At 42.5% G+C, this 21,435-nt stretch overlaps 1 protein-coding gene across 4 annotated transcripts; it reads left to right on the plus strand.

Annotated features, from left to right (window-relative positions):
- Positions 1-1,662: 1,662 nt before the first annotated feature.
- On the plus strand, positions 1,663-13,828 carry NACA (nascent polypeptide associated complex subunit alpha). Of its 4 annotated transcripts, none has more exons than XM_006179859.2 (8): positions 1,706-1,794; positions 2,661-2,732; positions 11,844-11,929; positions 12,115-12,192; positions 12,479-12,625; positions 13,038-13,166; positions 13,383-13,505; positions 13,705-13,828. In XM_006179859.2, the coding sequence occupies exons 2-8, from the start codon at positions 2,663-2,665 to the stop codon at positions 13,717-13,719; spliced, it is 648 nt and encodes a 215-aa protein (XP_006179921.1). In that variant the 5' UTR covers positions 1,706-1,794; positions 2,661-2,662; the 3' UTR covers positions 13,720-13,828. The 4 variants fall into 4 exon arrangements, with proteins under 4 accessions (XP_032348948.1, XP_032348949.1, XP_006179921.1 ...); XM_032493059.1 differs by having other exon boundaries at positions 1,770-1,794; positions 2,635-2,732; XM_032493057.1 differs by lacking the exons at positions 11,844-11,929; positions 12,115-12,192; positions 12,479-12,625; ... (1 more) ...; positions 13,383-13,505; positions 13,705-13,828 and adding an exon at positions 5,418-9,961 and having other exon boundaries at positions 1,663-1,794.
- The last annotated feature ends 7,607 nt before the right edge of the window (positions 13,829-21,435 follow it).

Below are 21,435 nucleotides of genomic sequence, written 5' to 3' on the forward strand. Positions count from 1 at the left end.
CTCATTTTTTGAGCTTGTTTTCTATGTATTATTCAGTCTTAAGGTTTGGAAAACGGTGACTGGTCAATTAAAACTGAATACAAAATTACTACAGACTCATCAGTCCATCTTAAGTACTCAGAACAAGAGCAGAAGGACTGGTATTACGCTTTCAACAAGAGATGTTTTAGGCATCCAGTATGTTTAGCACTGAAGCATTTTTAATGCTTTAATATTAGAGCTCTTGATAAAAGCTGGTATACTAGCCCATAAAATAAGTTATGGAATATATTTTGGTTGTGTAAGAGTGTTTAATCCTTGAAGACAGCAGAAAGATGCTCGAAGACTACTGATTTCCCTAGCTCTGATTTGCCAACACATCCATATATGAGAATTGTAGAAACAAACAGCACAGAGCTGGTTTCCATCTCCACACTTGCCCAGTTTATGAAGAAACGCAAAGAAAGAAAATATATCCTTCCTTAGCTAATTACTAACAAGAGTTAGAAAAATCAGTGGGCTTGCTGGGAAAGAAAGGGAAATGGTCAGAATGCAGTTTTGTCTAAAGAGCTGATTGGCTATCATTGGCCCTTCCTTCTGAAGGTAAATGGACAGCATGGACAAATCTTCCAGATTCTTACTTACTTAGGTAGAAATTCTATCAACGGTTTTTAATAACAATAAAAACTTTTTCTGTACATAATTTAATCTTCCTAACAATCCTATGAAGTAGCTACTATTATCCCCATTTTACAGATAAGGAAGCAGAGTCATAAGTATATTAAACTGCCTAAGGTCACCATTAGGTAACCAAGCTGAGATTCAGACAAAGAAGTCTGGAGTCAAAATCCGTGTTCTTGTATCAGTCCACAATATTGCCTCTCCCATCTGAAGAGAACTTCAGAATTTCCCATTGCTGTGAAACTCCATTATCTCATTTACTCTTAATTCACTAATATTCATTTGACTATTTGTAAAGATACAACAAATTTTGAAGTAGCTTTCAAAACATTTTAAATGTTCCTGCTTATCTTAAAAGGTGGCCACAACTGTTTTAAAGCCAGTAGCTCAAATAGCATTAGCTAGTTTAGGTTCTTTTGTAGGGAGGATATGGGAATCAGGACTCCTAGCATTTTCAAGAATCCTGCCGTATAAACTGGAATCCTGGGCCTCTAGAACAGTTGAGTTTCAGGATATCGCATCCAAAATAGAGGGGAAAGGAATTGTTTCCGTGCCTATGTTCCTTTTCCTGAGGAGGGGAATTTAAACCTTCATAATAATTTCAGTCTAAACTGTGTATTCCAAGAGCAAAATAATTTGAGGGTTGCCCTTGGTCACGGCTACCTTCAAACGGTGTAAATACAATCTCTGTGGCATCTGGTATTGTTTGATAACTTGTATTCCCTACATTATTTGAGCAAAGTCAGGAAGTAGCGATAATACCGCCGTCACTACTTTGCCGACAGGGGAGCAGAGGTTGCTTCTCACGAAGTCGCCGTTCGCGTATTAAAAACGCCTCAATTAGGGGGACGGGAAGGGGTCGGCTATCTAAGGATTGCATTGCTCCGAGCAAGAGTTCCTGCCAAACCTGCGCGTCCTGTTCTGAATTCTTACCCTTATTTAGACCTCGTCACCACGCCCGTCTGGAAACAACCAGACAGGTCACTGGTTAAAGGAAGTGACTGCCGGCAGCTCCTGACCCGGAATCGGATCCTGGCCCCGCCCCCTCCGCCAGACTTCCTCCTGCAACAGGCGTGGGTCACGCTTTCGCTCGCTCTCTTTCTGCCGCCATCTTGGTTCCGCGTTTCCCGCACAGTAAGTGCTATCTTCTCCGCTACTTTTTATCCGCAGCCATCCGCCTTTCTTGCGGGCTGAGCTGCCCTGAGGACTGGGAGCTAAGGAAAGTTGGAGGTTTTATGGGGCCACTGAGTTCCCACTCGGCCCTGGGCAGTGTGGCCTTGGGGGCCTCCGGACAAAATGGGGTCTGCTGTTGGTGTCCTGGCAAAAGCAGGGCATAAAGGCTGCTGGCCGGGAGTCCAGGGCTGGGGAGATGAGAGCAGGTGCAGTGTTGAGGGTGGAAGTGGGAACGTCTGCTGTTGGGAACGGCTTCACGAGAACCCAGAGGATGTTAAGGGGTCACAGCTTTGGAAACCCCTCCCCCTGCGGGCGCGCGAGGACTCCCCCCCCACACACACACACGGTTTTTACTGTGACCAACGAGTGTTGAGACATAAGGCATCCTCTTTTCTCTCTTGGTTCCCGATAGTCGGCAAACGGGAGTCCTGAAAGTCCTAGCCCGGGGGAGGGTGGGGGTGGCTTCACGGTAGCGTCCGAAGTCTCCCGTGGTCGGGAGCCAGACCGGCATCCCCTCCCTTGGATTGAGAACGCAGTGGTGTTGCTCTTTTGTGGGATTTGAAGTGTGGATTTGGACTTCTGGGCACTGGGAAGTCCGCTCTGTGCGGAGTGAAGAGGAGCGGCGAAAGCAGGTGATTCTCTCGTTCAGAGATCTGAAAACGTCATAGTTCACCTATGTTCGCTGCTTTGGGGAGGGTTGTCCCAAACACCCTTACGATTTTTTTCTTAACAGTCCTCTGCAGAATTTTAAGAATACTTGACTCTCGGTTGGGAGCTGGGATCGGATCCTAGTCAATTCAGGCCTCCTTTTTATTCCCTTCCTTCAGAAATGCCCGGTGAAGCCACAGAAACCGTCCCTGCAACAGAGCAGGAGTTGCCACAGCCCCAGGCTGAGACAGGTAGGTTCCCCTAGACCCTTTGCCGTTAATTAAGATTGACCCTGAAAGCATTTGGTGGGTAAAGTGACGAAGAGAATACACTTTTGTCTTTTAGTGTTAACACTCATTAAAGACGGGACCGTAGCTTTACCGTGGAGGAGAGTCCGTAATATTAACTGATATCCTGAAGGGACTTCGTTAGGGAGTAGAATAAAAACAGTATATTTAAGATTCAGGAACATTGAAAGCTCCCTGATTTGCTTTGTAGGTTATGGCAGCTGCCCCAAAGAGAGCTCTTCTGTGAAACCCTCCCCTCACATAGGAAAACTGAGCAGGGAAGGGGCTCAGTGATTCTTACCTATGGGAACTAGGTGACACACTGGCAGGCCAAGGAGACCTGAGCTTTTGTGAAGTTCCAGCCAGCAAGTTACATCAAGGTTTTAGATGGCAGTGCTTGGCATTGTGCCATCATCACATGTCTGGATGAGATGTGCTGGTGGTAAATGTGTCATACCGGGCCTCAGGGCCCTCCTAGATTGGTTAACTTGTTTTATGCATTGGTGCTGAGACGTTTCTAGTGTGCTGGAATGTCTGCATCAACAGCTTGTCTGGAACCCAGGATTGAAATAAAGCCTTCCTTTAACAGCTTTTCAGCTTTGGAATTACTGGATGTAGAGCATAGTGTAAAGGCAAGTTTTGAATTCTGATTAAAATACATCTCTCTAAAACTTGAGAGGGGCTAGTGGGAAAACTATGATAGTCTTTTTGCTGAGTCAGTTGTGCAGAACTAAATGAAGGGAATTTTCAGGCTGTGACCTGTGACTTCCATCCTTAACTCATTTTTCCCCCTTTATGGTAAATTCATTTTAAAAAAAAAAAAAAACCTCCACCTGTCACTTAAGGGCAATTTTTGTCTCCTTCTGGAATTAAAATAGAGTTGTTTATAGTAGAAAGCATTAAGGTTCTCCCTCCGCACCTGTCTGATTTTAGCAGCTGGAGGGATTAGTACAGCTGCTGGAAAGGAAAGGAGGGGGCCTCTGAGCTGCGGAATGAGCTATGTGAAATCCTTAAACTACAGTGGATTTAAGGAAGGTAAAAGATAAGGGACTGGTCTCTAAACCTGTAATGTCAGTGCTGAACAAAATTTTAGAGAATCTGGTGAACAGCTTGATTTTACAAATGTGGAGACTGAAATTCAAATGAACTTAGAATAATGTGGTTTCAGGTTTCAAAACTAACGCTGTTTGCTTCTGAAGCAATCCTTAGTGCTGTTAAATTTATTCCTGTATATTCTGAGATTGCACAGTAGGTTACATAAAAGCAAGTGCTAGTGATGATCGCTTGGTTTTTTGTTTTGTTTTGTTTTTTTAGTAACTATAATTAAATAATTATTTGAATGAGGAAGCTGACTCAGGGTATTGGGTACAGTATCTAAAGCAAATAATGTGGGGCTAATCCCATCTTGAGGTCCAGGCAAAGGAAAACACTCTGCAAGTTGCAAGTTCTGATTAATATGTTTGAGAGCATTTGCACTGTAATCATAAGACTTTGACCTACTCACTCTCCAGGAGAAACTGGTTGAGCCACTAGTCTTTTCTGTAGCAGGATACTCTCAGTTGAGTACATTGTGAATTTGGATTCTATAGGCTTTCCTTTTTTAATACTCCCATCTAGATGTTAAGCGTTTGTTGGTCTAATCCTGTGTTACCTACTGATTAGTAAGCATGATTTTTTTCATCATTCAGAAAATCTTTTGCTTAGCTTTACACTAGTGCCAAATACTGGTCTATTTTGGCAGAATGACTTACTTATCCAGATTAAGGGGTGGAGATCCAGTGTATTCTCTCCACTCCAGTTCAAAATAGAACCACAGTCTGGTTTAACAAGTTGGATTACAATTTCATAATACAGTTCCTATCCTTGTGACTAAGCTCTGTCCCTTGTGATCTAATTCATCTTAGATTGATGTCTGAAGAGGTAACATTACCTAGAAAGGTCTTTAGAGACTGAGTCCAGCCGTTTGTGGTTGATTGTTTGGAGTTAGTAAAATGAGGTATAGAGAGGCTAAGTGACTTAGTATTTAATACTTAGTATTAAATTCTAAGAGTCAGATTTTTCCTGACCTAGTGGAAGCCTTAACACTAAAAGACCTGTTTTTTCTCATTCAGATCTGATTCCCCATCATTATCATCATTCACTAGCTTCCTTGTTCCAGTTTTCAGTATTTCAGTTCATGCTCCTTGGGTGGACGGGGTAGAACTGTTCTAGTGGTAATTATTTGGCCTATGAAGAAGACATGGTTCATTTGAGGAGGAAAGGGAAGGGCACAACTGGGAAAAGGTAGAAAGCATGCTATTCCCAACTCATTCCTGGGCCTGTGCTCCCCATTTAGAGACTATTAGGCTGCTGTTAAGATTGTTTTCTTCACACTAAAATAGTTCACTTATTTTGGTAGAACTTGGGAAACAAGAGATGAGGAAAGGAGTGTATTGTTACTTGACCACTGAAGTATGTTTGGGGAAGGTTGCTATCGCTTGTCACCTTTGTCTAATCCTGTGTGGTGACTTTCATTCTCAGATTTAAAATTCCAGTGTTTCCTGTGAGAGGCATGTTGTAGCAGGTTTGGCTGTATAACTCACCTTTGTTTTTTCCCTCCCTTTTCCTTCTTTATTTCCCGCCCCCCTCTTTTTTTTTCCTTTCTTCCAGCTGTGCTTCCTGTGTCTTCAGCCTTGAGTGTCACTGCTGCTTTAGGGCAGCCTAAAACTACCCCTACCCCTCCTTGTTCCCTGGCCCCTCAAGAGTGCCCCCTGGCAACCCCTCATCAGCCTTCCCCGTTACTTTCTCCCTCTGTTGCCTCAACCCCTTTTGAAGCTCCTTTTTCCCAGTCATCCACTGGGACAGCCCTTCCTTTGGGAGCTATCCCTCCCCCTGCTGACACCCCAACTTTCCTACCAAACCTAATGGGGCCTCCCATCTCCCCAGCTGCCTTAGCTCTGGCCTCTCCCATGATAACTATGAAAGGTGCTCATTCCTCTTCAGCTCCCTTGTCTCTGGTGGCCCTGGCTCCCCACTCAGTTCAGAAGAGCTCTAGCTATCCACCTAACCCTTTTAGTTCACCTCCTTCGGTTGCAATGGCTGAATTGGGATCAGTGACATCTCCGTCAACTCCCATTGCTTCCACAAAACCAGAGACCTCTCCCATTCAGACTTCCTCTCAAGTAGTCCCTAATCCAAAAGATATCCCCATCCCTCCAGGTATAGTCAGTACTATTCCTTCCCATCTTGTAACTCCTTTGGCCTCTGTTCAATCTGGAATAGCCTCATGTCCTCAGATGCCACCTGCCACTCCCCTGGACATCCCTTCCCCTCAGGTCAAAGGTATCCCTGTTTCCTCAGCTCTGACTTCTCCACAAAATCCAATAAGTCTCAGCCTGAAGGGACCCATTAGTCCACCTGCTGCCTTATCTCTTTCAGCTCAGTCTGTGGCCCCTGATGTCCCCCCAGTTTTCCTCAGTTCTCTGGGCTCTCACCCTGCACCTTTTCATCAGAGTTCTCTTGGTTCTCCAGTCCCACCTTCAGGTCAAACAGTCTCTAATGTTCTGTCAGATCCTATAGAAGATACTGTTTCTGTAGATCACTCTTCTGCAGATGCCTCTTGCCCTTCTCAGAGATCTGTGATTCCTCCCCTTCCTTCCGGAAATGAGATGGTTCCTGCTGGTGAGGTGGTTCCAGTGGGGGTTCCAACTTCCCCTTTGGCTCTGACTGTTGACAGAGGCCCCTCTACCATCACTGGCATAGCCTCCTGCAGCCCTTCTGGCTCCTCAAATGTAGCTACCTCTTCTCCCTCATCTCCTACAGCCTCTCTCATTCTCAAAGACTCTCCTAATGCTACGCATCAGCCTTTGGTGGCCCAAATTCCTGCTGCTTCTCCGGGGAGCCTAGACTTGAAGAAAGCTCCTGTTTCTTCTGTTGGAACCACTCCACTTGTGATGACTAGCCCCTCTACAATTTCTGCAGCACCTGTTACCTTTGAGGTAGCCACTTGTGTCTCTCCTTCAATTTCATCAGGTCCCATAAGAAGTAAGGATTCATCTTATACTGCCATGGTTGTGGCTCCCAAAGAGCTTCCTGTTTCTCAAGTAACCACCACTCTGGGGATACCAGTCTCTCCACCTGTGCCAGCTCCCACTGAGGACCCCAGATGTCTCCCTGTTTCAGGATTAGTAAAGTTCCCAACACAAGGTCTCCAAACTGCACCTGCCTCTGCTATGGGAGTTTCATCAGCCCTCGTAGCCCCTAAAAATCCCCCCTGTCTCCAAAGTACATCATCTTCTCTGGAGATAGCTCTTTCTCCTGAAGCCACCTTAGCAAAGAAAAGCTATGTAGAGCCTCTCCCCGTAGTTAAGCCGGGCAGTGCTACTCCCTCTCCTCTGGGTGTTAACTCCCCAACCTCTACAATGAAGACAGATTCTTATGCAAACCCAGACCCCATTAGTCTGCTTTTCAAAAGTTCTCTCACTACCACAACTGAAGCTGCATTTCCTTTGGAAAGTGCTACCATTGATGGGATGGCTCCTACAACTGTCAAAGGAACCTCCACTCTTACAACTACAGCCAGCCCTCTTACAGAAGGCACTGTCTCTTTAGCTTCTAAAAGCCACCCAACCAAAAAGGGTATTTCCACTCTTACTACTTTACCTTTGATCCCTCCAGCCTCTGAAAGTTGTCCTGTGGCTCCAGCTGTAACTTTATCTCCCCAGAATCTTTCTCCTTCTCCAGCTACTGTGGCACACGCCCCTGAAACTCCCGCATCTGAGTCCTTTCCCTCTCTTCCTCCAGCTGGTACTCGTCAAGGTGCAAAGAAAGTTCATGGTATTTCTCAAACCTTACCATTGGCACCTATGACATCCTCTCCTGAAGGGTGCCCAGCTGAGGACTCTGGTGCTTCTGTTACTGCATCTTCCAAAGGAACTTTCCTAGCTGACTCCCCATCTCCTTTAGGGACTAGTGTGTCTCCTCAGTCTAAAAGACCTCCAACCAAGAAGGATTCAGCTTCTACTACTACTACCTTAAGTCTTGCTCCTTCTGTTTCTAAAAGTGTACCTGCTATCCCTGATACTTCTGTTGGAAATCTGTCATCCCTTATTTCTCCAGTTGAAGCATCCTCTCTTACAGAGGCCAGTCTTTCTTTTCATGTCCCTAAAGGATCACTAGCCAAGAAGCATTCCCCTACTCCACCATCCCCCGAAGAGTCTCCCATTCCCCCACCTGTGGCTCCTCCTTCTCCCAAAGGAGGACCAGCAACCCTATCCCCTAAAGAGACCCTCACTCCTCTAGCTATGGCTCCTTCCCTCAAAGAAGCCCCAGCAACTCTGACCCTCAAGGAGTCTCCCACTACTCCATCTCCCAAAGGGGCCCATGCTTCCCCCAAAAGGAGCCCAGCAACTGCATCTCCCAAAGAGGTTCCCATTCCCTCAGCTGTGGATCCTCCCTCTACCAAAATGGGGCCAGCAACCCCTTCCCCTAAAGAGACCCATGCTCCTCCAGCTATGACCCCTTCCTCCCCAAAAGGGAAGCCAGCAATTCCATCTCCCAAAGAGGCCCCCACTCCCTCAGTTGTGGCTCCTCCTCCACCTAAAGGAGGGCCAGCAATCCCATCCCCTAAAGAGACCCCTGCTCCAGCTGTGACTCCTTCCTCCCCAAAAGGAGTCCCTACTCCCCACAAAAGGGGCACAGCAGCCCCATCTCCCAAAAGAGCCCCACCTCCAAAGGGTGACCTCATTCCCCCAGCTGTGGCGCCTTCCCCCAAAGGGGACTCAGCAGCTCCATCTCCCAAAGAGGCCCCCGCTCCCTCAGTTGTGGCTCCTCCTCCCCCCAAAGGGAAGCCAGCAACTCCATCCTCTAAAGAGACCCCTGCTCCTCCAGCTGTGACTCCTTCCTCCCCCAAAGGAGCCCCAGCAACTCCATCCCCCAAGGGAGCCCCAGCTACCCCACCCCCCAAAGGGGCCCCAGCAGCCCCATCTCCCAAAAGAGCCTCACCTCCAAAGGGGGACCTTACTCCCTCAGCTGTGGCTCCTTCCCCCAAAGGGGACCCAGCAACTCCATCTCCCAAAGAGGCCTCCGCTCTCTCAGTTGTGGCTTCCTCCTCCCCCCAAAGGAGAGCCAACAACTCCATCCCCTAAAGAGACCCCTGCTCCTCTGGCTGTGAATCCTCCATCCTCCAAGGGATCCCCAGCTACCCCACCTCCCAAAGGAGCCCCTGCTACCCACAAAGGGGCCCCAGCAGCCCCATCTCCCAAAAGACCCCCACCTCCAAAGGGGGACTTTACTCCCCCAGCTGTGGCTCCTTCCCCCAAAGGGGCCCCAGCAGCCCCATCTCCCAAAGGAGCCCCTGCTACTCCCAAAGGGGCCCCAGCAGCCCCATCTCCCAAGAGAGCCTCACCTCCAAAGGGGGACCTTACTCCCCCAGCTGTGGCTTCTTCCCCCAGAGGGGACCCAGGAACTCTATCTCCCAAAGATGCCCCCACTCCCTCAGTTGTGGTGGCTCCTCTCCCCAAAGAGGGGCCAGCAACCCCATCCCCTAAAGAGACCCCTGCTCCTCCAGCTGTGACTCCTTCCTCCCCCAAAGGAGCCCCAGCAACTCCATCCCCCAAGGGAACCCCAGCTACCCCACCTCCCAAAGGGGCCCCAGCAGCCCCATCTCCCAAAAGAGCCTCACCTCCAAAGAGGGACCTTACTCCCCCAGCTGTGGCTCCTTCCCCCAAAGGCGACCCAGCAACTCTATCTCCCAAAGAGGCCTCCACTCTCTCAGTTGTGGCTCCTCCTCCCCCCAAAGGAGAGCCAACAACTCCATCCCCTAAAGAGACCCCTGCTCCTCTGGCTGTGAATCCTCCATCCCCCAAGGGATCCCCAGCTACCCCACCTCCCAAAGGAGCCCCTGCTACCCGCAAAGGGGCCCCAGCAGCCCCATCTCCCAAAACAGCCTCACCTCCAAAGGGGGACCTTACTCCCCCAGCTGTGGCTCCACCTTCCCCCAAAAGAGCCTCTTCAGTCCCCAAAGAGTCTCCAGCAACTCCAGGCCCCAAAGGGGCCCGCACTGCATCAGCCATGATTTCTCCCTCCCCTAAAGAGTCTCCGGCCCCCAAAGAGGCCTCAGCAACTTCATCCCCCAAAAGAGCCCCAGCTACCCCATCCTCCAAAGGGGCCCCTGTTTCCCCAGCTGTGATTCCTCCCTCCCCCAAGGAAGCCCCTACTTCCCCAGTTCCTGTCACATGTCCCTTGGGGTCCACTGCCCCTCAGGCATCTAAAGAGCTCCCAGTAAAGAAAGGCCTCACAGCTCCCAAAGTTCCACCAGCCAAGAAGAGTTCTGCTGTTTCACCTCTTGCATGCCCAGATCCCTCAGTTCAGAATGGTACTAAGGGACCCCCTTCTACAGTGGCTCCAGTCCCTCTCCTAACAGTCTCCACTCAGAAAGTTTCTGCTCCGAAGACTCCAAAACCCCTCCCTATTTCTCCCTTAAAAGGCAAAGATTCTTTTCATTCCCCAAAGGGCCCCTTGGCTTCTGAGTCTGAGACATTTACCCTTTCAGCAACAGATGCCTCTGAGAAGGTCCTTCCTAAAGCTGGATCAGCATCTGTCTCTCCAGCACCTACTCCATCAGTCTCTCTGCCTGTTGCTCCCTCCCCAGTTCCCCCTCTGCTTCCTAAACAGCAGTTTCTGCCGTCCTCACCCGGGCTGGTGCTGGAATCACCCCATAAGCTCTCAGCCCCTGCTGATGAGGATGAGCTGCCGCCTCTGATTCCCCCGGAACCAATCTCAGGGCGAGTGCCTTTCCAGCCGGTCCTCGTCAACATGCCCACCCCCAAACCTGCTGGGATCCCTGCCCCAACCCCCTCTGCCAAGCAACCTGTTCTGAAGAACAATAAGGGTATTTGCCTTGGTTTGCCGTGTGCATGGTGTGTTGCCCACAACCCTCCTGGGGGCCACCCACCAATACTAACAGTAGGATGCGCCGCTTTTTCTGGTATATCTGCTTGTGTTTGGACATAGAACATAGAATGGTGAATTTAAACGCAAAAGCTCTAGGAATGTGAAACAGAATCTTGGTTTTCACCTCAGATAGTCGATTGTATATCCTCTTGTGTAATGTGGTCCAGACTAACCGTGGGTTTGCTGTCGTTTTTACCTAACTGATCTGATGTTGAAAACCAAGACCTACTAGACCTTTAATTTGCTCTAATCTCTGTCACATCACTAACCTTGTCCCTGGGCCTGGGATTTGCTTATCTATTAGGAAATCTGGAACTATCTGAATTTTTCACTTCTTAGACTTAGTAATAACCAGTGCCCAGGGACTCCCTTTTCTTAAAAGACCTATTTTTCCTAACCTGAGAATGGTACAGGTGTTTGCTTTTTCCTTCAGTAGTCTGTTGATGCTTGGCCTTTCAATTGAGGGAAACTTAAAATTTGTGAATTATGTTTGGAAGAAATGGGAGAGGTCACAGGGCAGTACCTAGCAGAAAGTGACTATTAGAACTATAGATTGGCATCATTGAGTAAAACCTTCAACCTATGTTAGACCAAACTGCTGGGGTAAATGGTTTGAAAATAAGGCTAAATGTGTGTACACAACTGCTTCTGCCCTCACCCAACCCACTTTAAAGGATGAAGGGAAAGTGTATCCTCCCCCAACCCCAGTCTTCCTCCACAATGTGATCTTACTGTTTTTTTCCCTTAAATAGTATTTCTGGAGGCACCTTGTCTGCCAGAACCTTTCTGGGATGATTGGGCTGTTGGGTAGAATTTGGGATTATATACATCCTTGATATTTGCCTGTGCCAAGAAGTGAAGACCTTGAGGGAAAGGAAGCAGTTACAGTATACTAACTGCTCAGCTGTATCTATTAATTCATTACTTCTCAGGTCTGGGGCTGGGTCTTTAATGGATGTGTACACACTAGTTTGTGACTAAATTGGGGGCTGTCAGACTGGCTTCATACAAGTCAGTTAGGTTTACATTTAATTTTGTGAGGTCTAGCTTAAGCTATTGACCTCTAGTCTGAGCAGGCCATGGTGAGGTGCCTCTTGCTTGTAATCTCTACTCTAAAATAGTAAAAGTTATTTGTCATCTTAGGGTCTGGAACAGAATCTGACAGTGATGAATCAGTACCAGAGCTCGAGGAACAGGATTCCACACAGACAACCACACAACAAGCCCAGGTGGGTATTGTGTTATTTACTAGTGTAAATGCTTAGGTCAAGGAAGCGTTGGAAAACCAGTGTTGATCAGAAAAGCTGTCTTAATGTATTTGGAGCTGTGAACCTTCATAAAGGGAAAACCACATGGGGATTGTGGTATCCAGGTCTTACATTCCAGTTTACTCGTAGCTGTTTGATCTTCTTAGCTGGCAGCAGCAGCTGAAATCGATGAAGAACCAGTCAGTAAAGCAAAACAGAGCCGGAGTGAAAAGAAAGCACGGAAGGTAAGAGTTTAAGTTACAAACAAAGATTAAAGGTTATGATGAAGCAACTTTAGAGATGGGGAACTGTTGTGGAACTCTTGGTAGTGGTAGAATCATGTATAGTTAAACTAATAAAAGTTACTATGGCAGAAAACCCAGGAAAATCAATTCCATATTCCCATGTAAACTTTTCTTAGTCCACAAAAAGTCTTTGCTTAGTATGTAGTATTATTTATTATTAAGTTCCTTACTTTCTGAGGCTGCTTCTAAAGAAGCTGAAAACCTGATGTTCTTGTCTATTCTTTAGGCTATGTCCAAACTGGGTCTTCGACAGGTTACAGGGGTTACTAGAGTCACTATCCGGAAATCTAAGAATATCCTCTTCGTCATCACAAAACCAGATGTCTACAAGAGCCCAGCTTCAGATACCTACATAGTTTTTGGGGAAGCCAAGGTAAGGAGAGTTTTCTTGGGAGTTGCTCTAGACCAGGGTTTCTCAACCTCAGGGCTATTGACATTTTGGGTCAAATAATTCTTTGTGGTAGAAGGGCTGTCCTGTGGATTATAGATGTCTAGCAGCAGTATCACATCCAGTTGTGATAGCCAGCAAAATTTCTCAGCATTGGACAGATGTCCCCTAGGGAACAAAATCACCCCCTAGATGAGAACCACTGCTTTAGACCTAAGCTACTTCTTTGTCTGACAGTGATATATAATCTGAATGAGGCCAGCAATTTAAAGCTAAAATTAAAATTAAAGTAAGTTAATGTGAAGTGGGTTTAGAGTAGGAATTTGGAAAAGACAAATGATTTCTTTCATTTCCTGCAGATTGATCTACTCACATGAATGTTTTTTCTGCCCTGTAGATCGAGGATTTATCTCAGCAAGCACAGCTAGCAGCTGCTGAGAAATTCAAAGTTCAAGGTGAAGCTGTCTCAAACATTCAAGAAAACACACAGACTCCAACTGTACAAGAGGAGAGTGAAGAGGAAGAGGTATATAAGGAAATCTTTTGTAGTTTTAATACTCTCCAAATGATAACTATGTTTGTATTGATGGGTGGATTCTATATTGTTTGAGACTCTTGAACTCCTTTGAGTTAAGTAGCTTTTGAGTAATGTTACGAACTATATTCAAGAGATGCCTGACTTTTAAGAACTACTGAAGTAGTTCTTGCCTTTAATTTATTGTTTTCCCTCCCACTCTTACAGGTTGATGAAACAGGTGTGGAAGTTAAGGACATAGAATTGGTCATGTCACAAGCAAATGTGTCGAGGGCAAAGGCAGTCCGAGCCCTGAAGAACAACAGTAATGATATTGTAAATGCTATTATGGTAAGTGTCTGAGCCTTTATTCCTTGACTCCTTCTGCCCTGACCAATTATGGGTGACTTTATCTTCTGTGCTCTGTGCTTAGTATCAGCCAATTAGGAAGCCTTATTCCAAAGTATTCTGAGTTGCCTGGGGGTTTTTAGTGCCCTGACTTCTCTCAGTTTTTGCCTGTAATGACCTCTGATGCTCTTTTCTTTTACAGGAATTAACAATGTAACCATCTGAAAAGAGGACTTTTTTTGGTGTTTCAAAAGAGTAACTGCAGCTTGGTTTGAAATTTGTACTGTTTCTATCATTAATAAAGTTATGGCTTCTTGTTGGATGAATTCAGTGGATGCTTGATCTTTTCCCCCTAAAAAAGCATGAAAGCACTAGAAATGAGAACACATTATTAATTACTCCTAAGACCTCAGCTTCAACTAAAGAGGTTCAGGGCCACAGAGTCCCCTCTTAAAGCCTGAGCCTTTTCACCTCTTGTAAGAAGGTATTGTTACTAGGCTACCTGTTAGAAACTTCTTGTCTTCAGAGAATAGAGCTTAATTGTAAAGTTCCTTGTTTCCTATTTCTTTCTCAGATGTTAACTGTTAGCAAATCCTGCTTCTTTATTTAATAATTATCCCATTCTCTGACCTGTGATCTTTCTGAATATATATTGGGCCTCATCTGGCCTCTGAGAAGTATCTCACATTGGTTACATCTTGATATTTAAGAGCTTTGTACAGGTTTAGAGAAGGTGCATGATAAATGTGCATGACACTACTTTGTAAAAAAGAAAAAAGGGTACCTCATTAAGGAGAGATTTTTGACTATTGTATACAGTGCAAATGCTCTGCTCTTAGACATATACAAACATTTTAGTCTACAAAGTAAATTATGAGTAGGATAGCTATAATTATGCTAGGGTAAGGGAAAACCTGAACTGTACTAGGCAAACTGGTACATACATGTAGCTGCTTTATGATAAATACAGATAGTTCTGTAGAATTCCTAAGAAGAGTAACATTTCTGAGTTTGGGTTGTTAGGAAATGGATTAGTGGGAAGCAGAGCACTGAAATTTGGAAATAAGAAGGCTGCAAGTAAACGTAGAAGCAAGAATCCTAAAATGAGTAAGTGATAATACACGTAGAAGAAACGTTAGACTAGGAATAAATTAACATCATGGAAGGCTATTGGAACTGAAGAAGTTTAAACATTCTCATTATATTTTCTCCCTCCCTATGAGAGAGTAGGCATTTAAGCAGATGTGATTAAAAGCTGAGAACTAAAGATGTTAAATGACTTCCCCAAAAAGCAACCAAAGACTAGAGCCTTTTTGTTGTGTTAGGCTATCCTGAAGAAGCACAGATTGGCATCTGGCTGAGAATGATGATCTTCCATTTTACTGGAGTAGAACAGATTAGATCATTAGATGAACAAAAGTCTCCAGCTAAAGGTAGTCCCCTTGGCTGCCAAGTTTGTGTCAGCCAAATAATTCTCATTTCAGGAAGACACTAGGGATATTATATTTTCTTACCCTTCCTCTACCTAGTTAATAAACTGCCAGTTCTTGGTAAACGTGTTCAAGGCTATTACTGCCATCAATGCTGTGGTGCTGTTTCTTCCCACCCCAAAGTATTGCTACCCCTTCCACCATGTATTACAGTCATACCTCAGATTTTGTGGGTTCAGTTCCAGACCACCACAATAAAGCAAATATTGCAATATAGTGAATCATGACACTAGTCTATTGTGCAATAGCATTTGTGTCTTAAAAAAAGTACATACCTTACCTAAAAAATGCTAACCATCTGAGCCTTCAAGCACGTCATAATTTTTTTTACTGGTGGAGGGTCATCATGTTAGTGACTACTCGCTGATTGGTGGTTGCTGAAGGTTGAGGTAGCTGTGGCAATTTCTTACAGTAAGGCAAAATTTGCGTCAATTGACCCTTTCACGAACGATTTCTCTGCAGTGCTCCTCATCCAAGTTTTATCATGAGATTGCAGCAGTTCAGTCACATCTTCAGGCTCGACTTCTAATTCTCGCTATTTCCACCACATCTGCAGTTATTCCTTCACTGAAATCTTGAGAGAGAACAACTGGTCAGTAAAGCAATCAGAACACAACTTTTTTTTTTTTTTCCATCTATCCATTTCTTTCCAAGGTTAACCATGTCACTTGTTCCTCTGTCAGTGGCTTTTGTGCCCTGGTTTTCATCTTAAATCTCTGACTACCCCTGAGAACACATAATATTTATCAAGTTCACTGTCTTATATGAGCATGGTTTGTGGTGCCCTAAAACAATTAGAGTAGTAACGTCAAAGGTCACTGATCACAGATGACCATAACAAATGTAACAATGAAGTTTTGAAATATTGCAAGAATTACCAAAGTGTGACAGACATGAAGTAAACAAATGCTGTTGGAAAAAGGGCACCGATTTGTTTGACACAGGGTTGCCCCAAACCTTCAATTTGTAAAAAATGCCAAATCTGTGAAGTGCAATAAAAGGAGTTATGCCTGTAACTCCTTTCCTTCAATCATTTTTTTCCCACCATACTTGAACTGTACAACTAACTTCCTCTGCCACAGAATGTTTAATGATTAAATCAAATTAGGGCATGTATGGATTGAACAAATCTTGAAGAGGAATTACTCCTTCCCAGTTCTCAAGTTGATGAAGTGCCTGTGTTCAGATACTCAATAGGCCATATAACAATGATATCTTAAGTAACCTCTGCCTCCATCTGTAAAAATAGACCTAATATTCCCAAAACACATGTAGAATGGTTATAAGCATTTGATAAGAACTTGTGAAATTGGCACAGGTTATTTACTAAATGACCCCTCCGATTGAAAAGAAAAAAAAAAATCCTCCTAATAAGTCAGTTTACTTACTTAGCTATATTCTCACATTTCTACCATTCACTTAAAAGTTGATTTTTTTAAACTGGGAAGTACTTAAAACATGCAAATGAAAAGCTGTGTGTGCCTTCTATCCAGCTATTTTGTTCTTAAGAAATTATACATTATGGTTGAGAACCCTGTATACTCTTCCTTAGTCCTTTTCCCTCCCTCAAAGGTAACCACTACCATGAACTGACATTTATAATTCCTGTGCGTGCATGAGTTGATATTCTTAATACATAACTTTTACACAAAGAAGTTAATGTTCTGCAAGTTTTAAAACTTTAAATAAAATTGTGCATTACATATCTTCATGCAAACTGCTTTTCACTTCAACTATTTTTCTTTATCTACGGTAATAATGTAAATGAATTCATTCCCTTTCCAGTTCACTGTAATCTACCTTTTAACTCTACTTCTCCACCAGATGGTTCTCATCTAGATCACCCAGTTGCTAATTTCCAGTGGACACTTCATAGATGACTGCATTTGTCTCTTTCTTCAAATTAGCTTTCTTAACTTCTTTCCCTTGTTTTCTCTTAAATCTGTTTCATCTTAAGTTTCAAGATACCCAAAATTAGTTCCATTATCTACTCTGTCAAAATTTTCTCATATGTATTTCCTGCTAACATAGCTAATTAATGACACAGCTATCTATTTGGTCACATTTAAAAAAAAAAAAAAAGGAACCTGGTCTTTGCAACAAATGGTGTTGGAAAAACTGGATATCTACATGCAAAAGAATGAAGTTGGACCCTTATCTTACACCATATACAAAAATTAACTACAAATGAATCAAAGACCTAAATGTAAGACCTAAAATTGTAAAATTCTCAGATAGATAGATAAATATAATGGAATATTATTCAGACTTGAAGGAAGGTCTGGCACATGTTTGCAAGTTTTATGTGTAAACCTTGAGGATATTAAGCTAAGTGAAATAAGCCAGTTACAAAAAAACAAGTATGTATGATTCCACTTATATGAGGTACTCAGATTAGTCAAGTTCATAAAGACAGAAAATAGAATCGTGGTTGCCAGAGGTGATTGGGTGTTCGGGGGAGGAGGGGAGGGAGACAGTATTTAATGGGTACAGAATTTTAGCTGGGGAAGATAAAAAGGTTCTGGAGATGGATGATGCTGATGGTTGCACAACTATATAAACATACTTAACCCCTCTGTACTGCACACTTAAAAATGGTTAAGATGGTAAATTTTGTTAATTGTATTGTTTTAAAGAAAGAAACATCCTAATCCTGTCACACAGCCTCCCTTCTTCATAGCTATACCTCACTAGTTTCACGTCCTACTAAACATTTTCAATTTATGCCCCGTCCTCATTCCCAATGCTGTTGCCTTAACTGTGAACTGTCTGGGTCTCAGTAACTCCTAACTGTTCTTCTGCCCTCCACTCAGAATTACTCCACACTTGCCTCCAAGAAGTGGGTTCTAAAATCCTCTCCCACTTAAAGCCCTATTGAATAAAGCAGCAACTTTGAAGCTTTAGTCATGAAGTTTTTTGTTTAAAATAAGTCTTAGTATCCTAACATAAAACTCTGGTTGAAGAAATTAGGCCTGGAGCCTTTCCTCCTCAACCTTACAATGTCCCTTTCATTGAAATAGAGTATGAAAACTAGTGGGAATCAGTATTTAATCATTCAATAAATTAATCAGTTCCTACTATTTGTTAAGTACTGAGGATCCAATAAGAATAAGTACCTGCCCTATGGAAATTACAGTCTAATGGGAAAGGCAAATATGACCATCTAAATTCCTTAGCTTGGCCTCCATGCAAGGCTCTACATATCTCTGAAGGAGTCATTCAAGGAGTGTTTATTCAGCCTGTGTTTCAGGCATTGGAATAGGCTCCAAGACCTCTCTTCAACTGCCATTATAAAGCCTGGTAATAGAACTAGGCAAATAAATACACAAATAGTTTAAATTTTCAGTATATTTATAAAGGAACAAATACTGACTTTCTGTCACTTATGCCTTATGTTCTAGGCTTCCCAAATACATAAAACTATTTGATTAAGGCAAGCTGTTTTATTTTGCATTCCTTTGTCTATGTTCTTTCCTAATATACCAGCATACCTTGTACCTGCTAAAAAGTACCTGTACTTTTTGCCCTTATCTATCTATAATAAGAGTAATAAAATGGTGGGCCAAATTCAACCCACAGAACTGCTTGATCAGTATGGAAATGTTTAAATATACTATTTGGATTTTACTGCTTTTACACTTGACATTTCTAGTGTGCTTTAGTCTTTGTATTTTCTTGTCTGGTAGCTGTATACACTTACATACATGCCTTATGGAAATGGGGCTTATTAGTCTCTGCATTCCCAGTGGATGCACCATAATAGGGCTCAAATATTTTAAAGAATGAATAAAATCTTGGCATTGTGTCAACACTGGAGGCTTAGTCAGGCAATGTCAGGCCAGTTACATGAAAAGTTAAAACTAAATGGAAATGTATCCTCACATGTACAGCTTAGTATTCAAATACTCAAGATCTCTATGCAGATTTCTGGACTCTGTTTTTTAATTTAATGTTAGGCAGTTTGTGGAAATATAATTGACATACAACACACAGCTGATATTTAAAGTGTACAATTTGATAAGTTTTGACATACTCATACATTCATAAACTATCACTAAAACCAAAATAATAACATATCAATCAATCCAACAGTTTCCTAATGCATCTTTGTAATCCCTTTCTCCTCCCCATCCCAAAACTTGGCTCCAGGCAGCCACTATTTTGTCACTAGAAATAAGTTTGCTTTTTCCAGAATTTTTAAAAATTGAAACTAGAATCATACAAGGTACACTTGTTTATCTGGTTCTTTCACCTAGAATAACTGAGATGCATTCATGTTACTGTGTGAATCAACAGTAGTTCCTTTTAAATACTGAGTAGTTAGTAGGTTTGGTACTAATTTCCTGAAAAGTACTGCTTTACTAAATTCCACAAGTTTTCATATTTTCATTCAATTTAATATTTTCAAATTTCCCTTCTGATTTCTTCTTTGACTCATGGGTTATTTAGAGTTGTTTTGTTTAGTTTAAAATATTTGGGGATTTTCTAGATAGCTTTCTGCTATTAGTTTCTAATTGAATTCCATTGTGGCCCTAGAATATAGTTTATACGACTGGAATCTTTGTAAATCTATTGAGATCTATATTATGGCCCAGAATATGTTTTATCTTGGTAAAAGTTCTATGTGCACCTGAAAAGAATGTGTGTTCTGGTGGAGTTAGGTGGAGTGTTCTGTAAATATAAATTAGTTTAAGTTGGTTTGTAATGTTTTTCAAGTCTTCTTTACCTGTACTAATTTATTGAAAGAAAGGGTGTTGAAATCCCCTATTTTAATTGTAGGTTTGTCTGTTTCTCATTATAACTCTACCAATTGTTGATTCATGTATTTTGAAGCTCTGGTATTAGGAAGAGAAACATTTAGGATTACTATGTCTTCCAGCTGAATTCATCCTTTTATCATTATTAAGTGACTCTATTTCTGGTAATAACTTTTACTCTGAAATCTACCTTGTCTGATATTAATATAGCCTCTCAAACTGTATTTTGATTTATTTTAGTATTGTATATACATTTTCCCCATCCACTTAGTTTTCTTGACTAATTATAGACTCATACAAAGTTGTAAAAGTAGTAGAGAGGTCACATGTACCCTTTAACTTCTCCCAATGATAACATTTTACTTTTTTACTACAGTATAATATAACATCAAGGAAATTGGCATTTGTACAGTCAATAGTCATTATTCAGATTTCACTAGTTTTACATGTGAGATGAGTATGTAGTATTCTATGCAGTTTTCTCACATGTATAGATTCATGCAACCACCCCACTGACATTTCTTAACAACTTTGTTGAGATATAATTCACACACCATACAATTTACCAATTTATGTATACAGTTCAATGGTTTTTAGTAAGAATTGTGAAACCATCACCATAATCAATTTTAGAATGTTTTCGTCAGCCCAGAAAGAAATCTCATTTATTAACAGTTATTCCCCATTTGTGCCCAAGCTTCCCCACTCCAACCATAGGCATCCAGGAATCTACTTTCTGTCTCTATAAATTTGCCTATCCTGGACAGTTCATGTGAATAGAATTACATGATATGTGGTCTTTTGTGTCTGGCTGTTTTCACTTAATAGAATGTTTTCATCTATGTTGTAGAATATATCTGTATGTCATTTTTGTTTATGGCCAAATAATATTCAGTTATATGAATATACCACATTTTGTTTATCCATTCATCAATTGATAGACATTTGGGTTGTTTCCACTTTTTTGACTATTATGAATAATGCTGCTATGGCACTCGTGTACAGATTTTTGTGTGGACATATGTTTTCATTTCTTTTCAGTATATACCTAGGAGTGGAATTGCTGGGTCTTATGGTAACTCTATGTTTAACATTTCAAGAACATGTTTTCTGAAGTGGATCCACTGTTTTATAGTCCCATCAGCAATGTATGAGGGTTCCAATTTCTCCACATCCTCCCCCAAATTTTTTATTGTTTCTCTTTTTCATTTTAGTCATCCTAATGAGTGTGAATTAGTATCTCATTGTAGTTTTGATTTGCATTTCCCTTATGACTGATGTTGAGCATCTTTTCATGTGTTTAACTGGCCATTTGTATATTTTCTTTGGATAAATGTCTCTTCAAATCCTGTGCCAGTTTTTTAATTAGATTATTTGTGTTATTAATGTTGACTTATAATAGTTCTTTATTCTGGATGACAGACCCTTATCAGATATATGATTTGGAAATACTTCCTCCCATTCTTTGATTTGCCTTTTCACCTTGTTGATAGTATCCTTTGAAGCAGAAGACTTTTAAATTTTACTGAAGTCCAGTTAGCTATTTTTCCCTTTGCTTGCTTATGCATTTGGTGTCAAAAAAATAAAAATAAAAAGACCATTGCCTAATCCAATGTCATTAAGATTTACACGTGTATTTTCTTCTAACCATTTTATACTGTTAGCTTTTACATGATAAGTCTTTGA

The sequence above is a fragment of the Camelus ferus genome, chromosome 12 (assembly GCF_009834535.1).
Source record: "Camelus ferus isolate YT-003-E chromosome 12, BCGSAC_Cfer_1.0, whole genome shotgun sequence".
NCBI lineage: Eukaryota > Metazoa > Chordata > Mammalia > Artiodactyla > Camelidae > Camelus > Camelus ferus.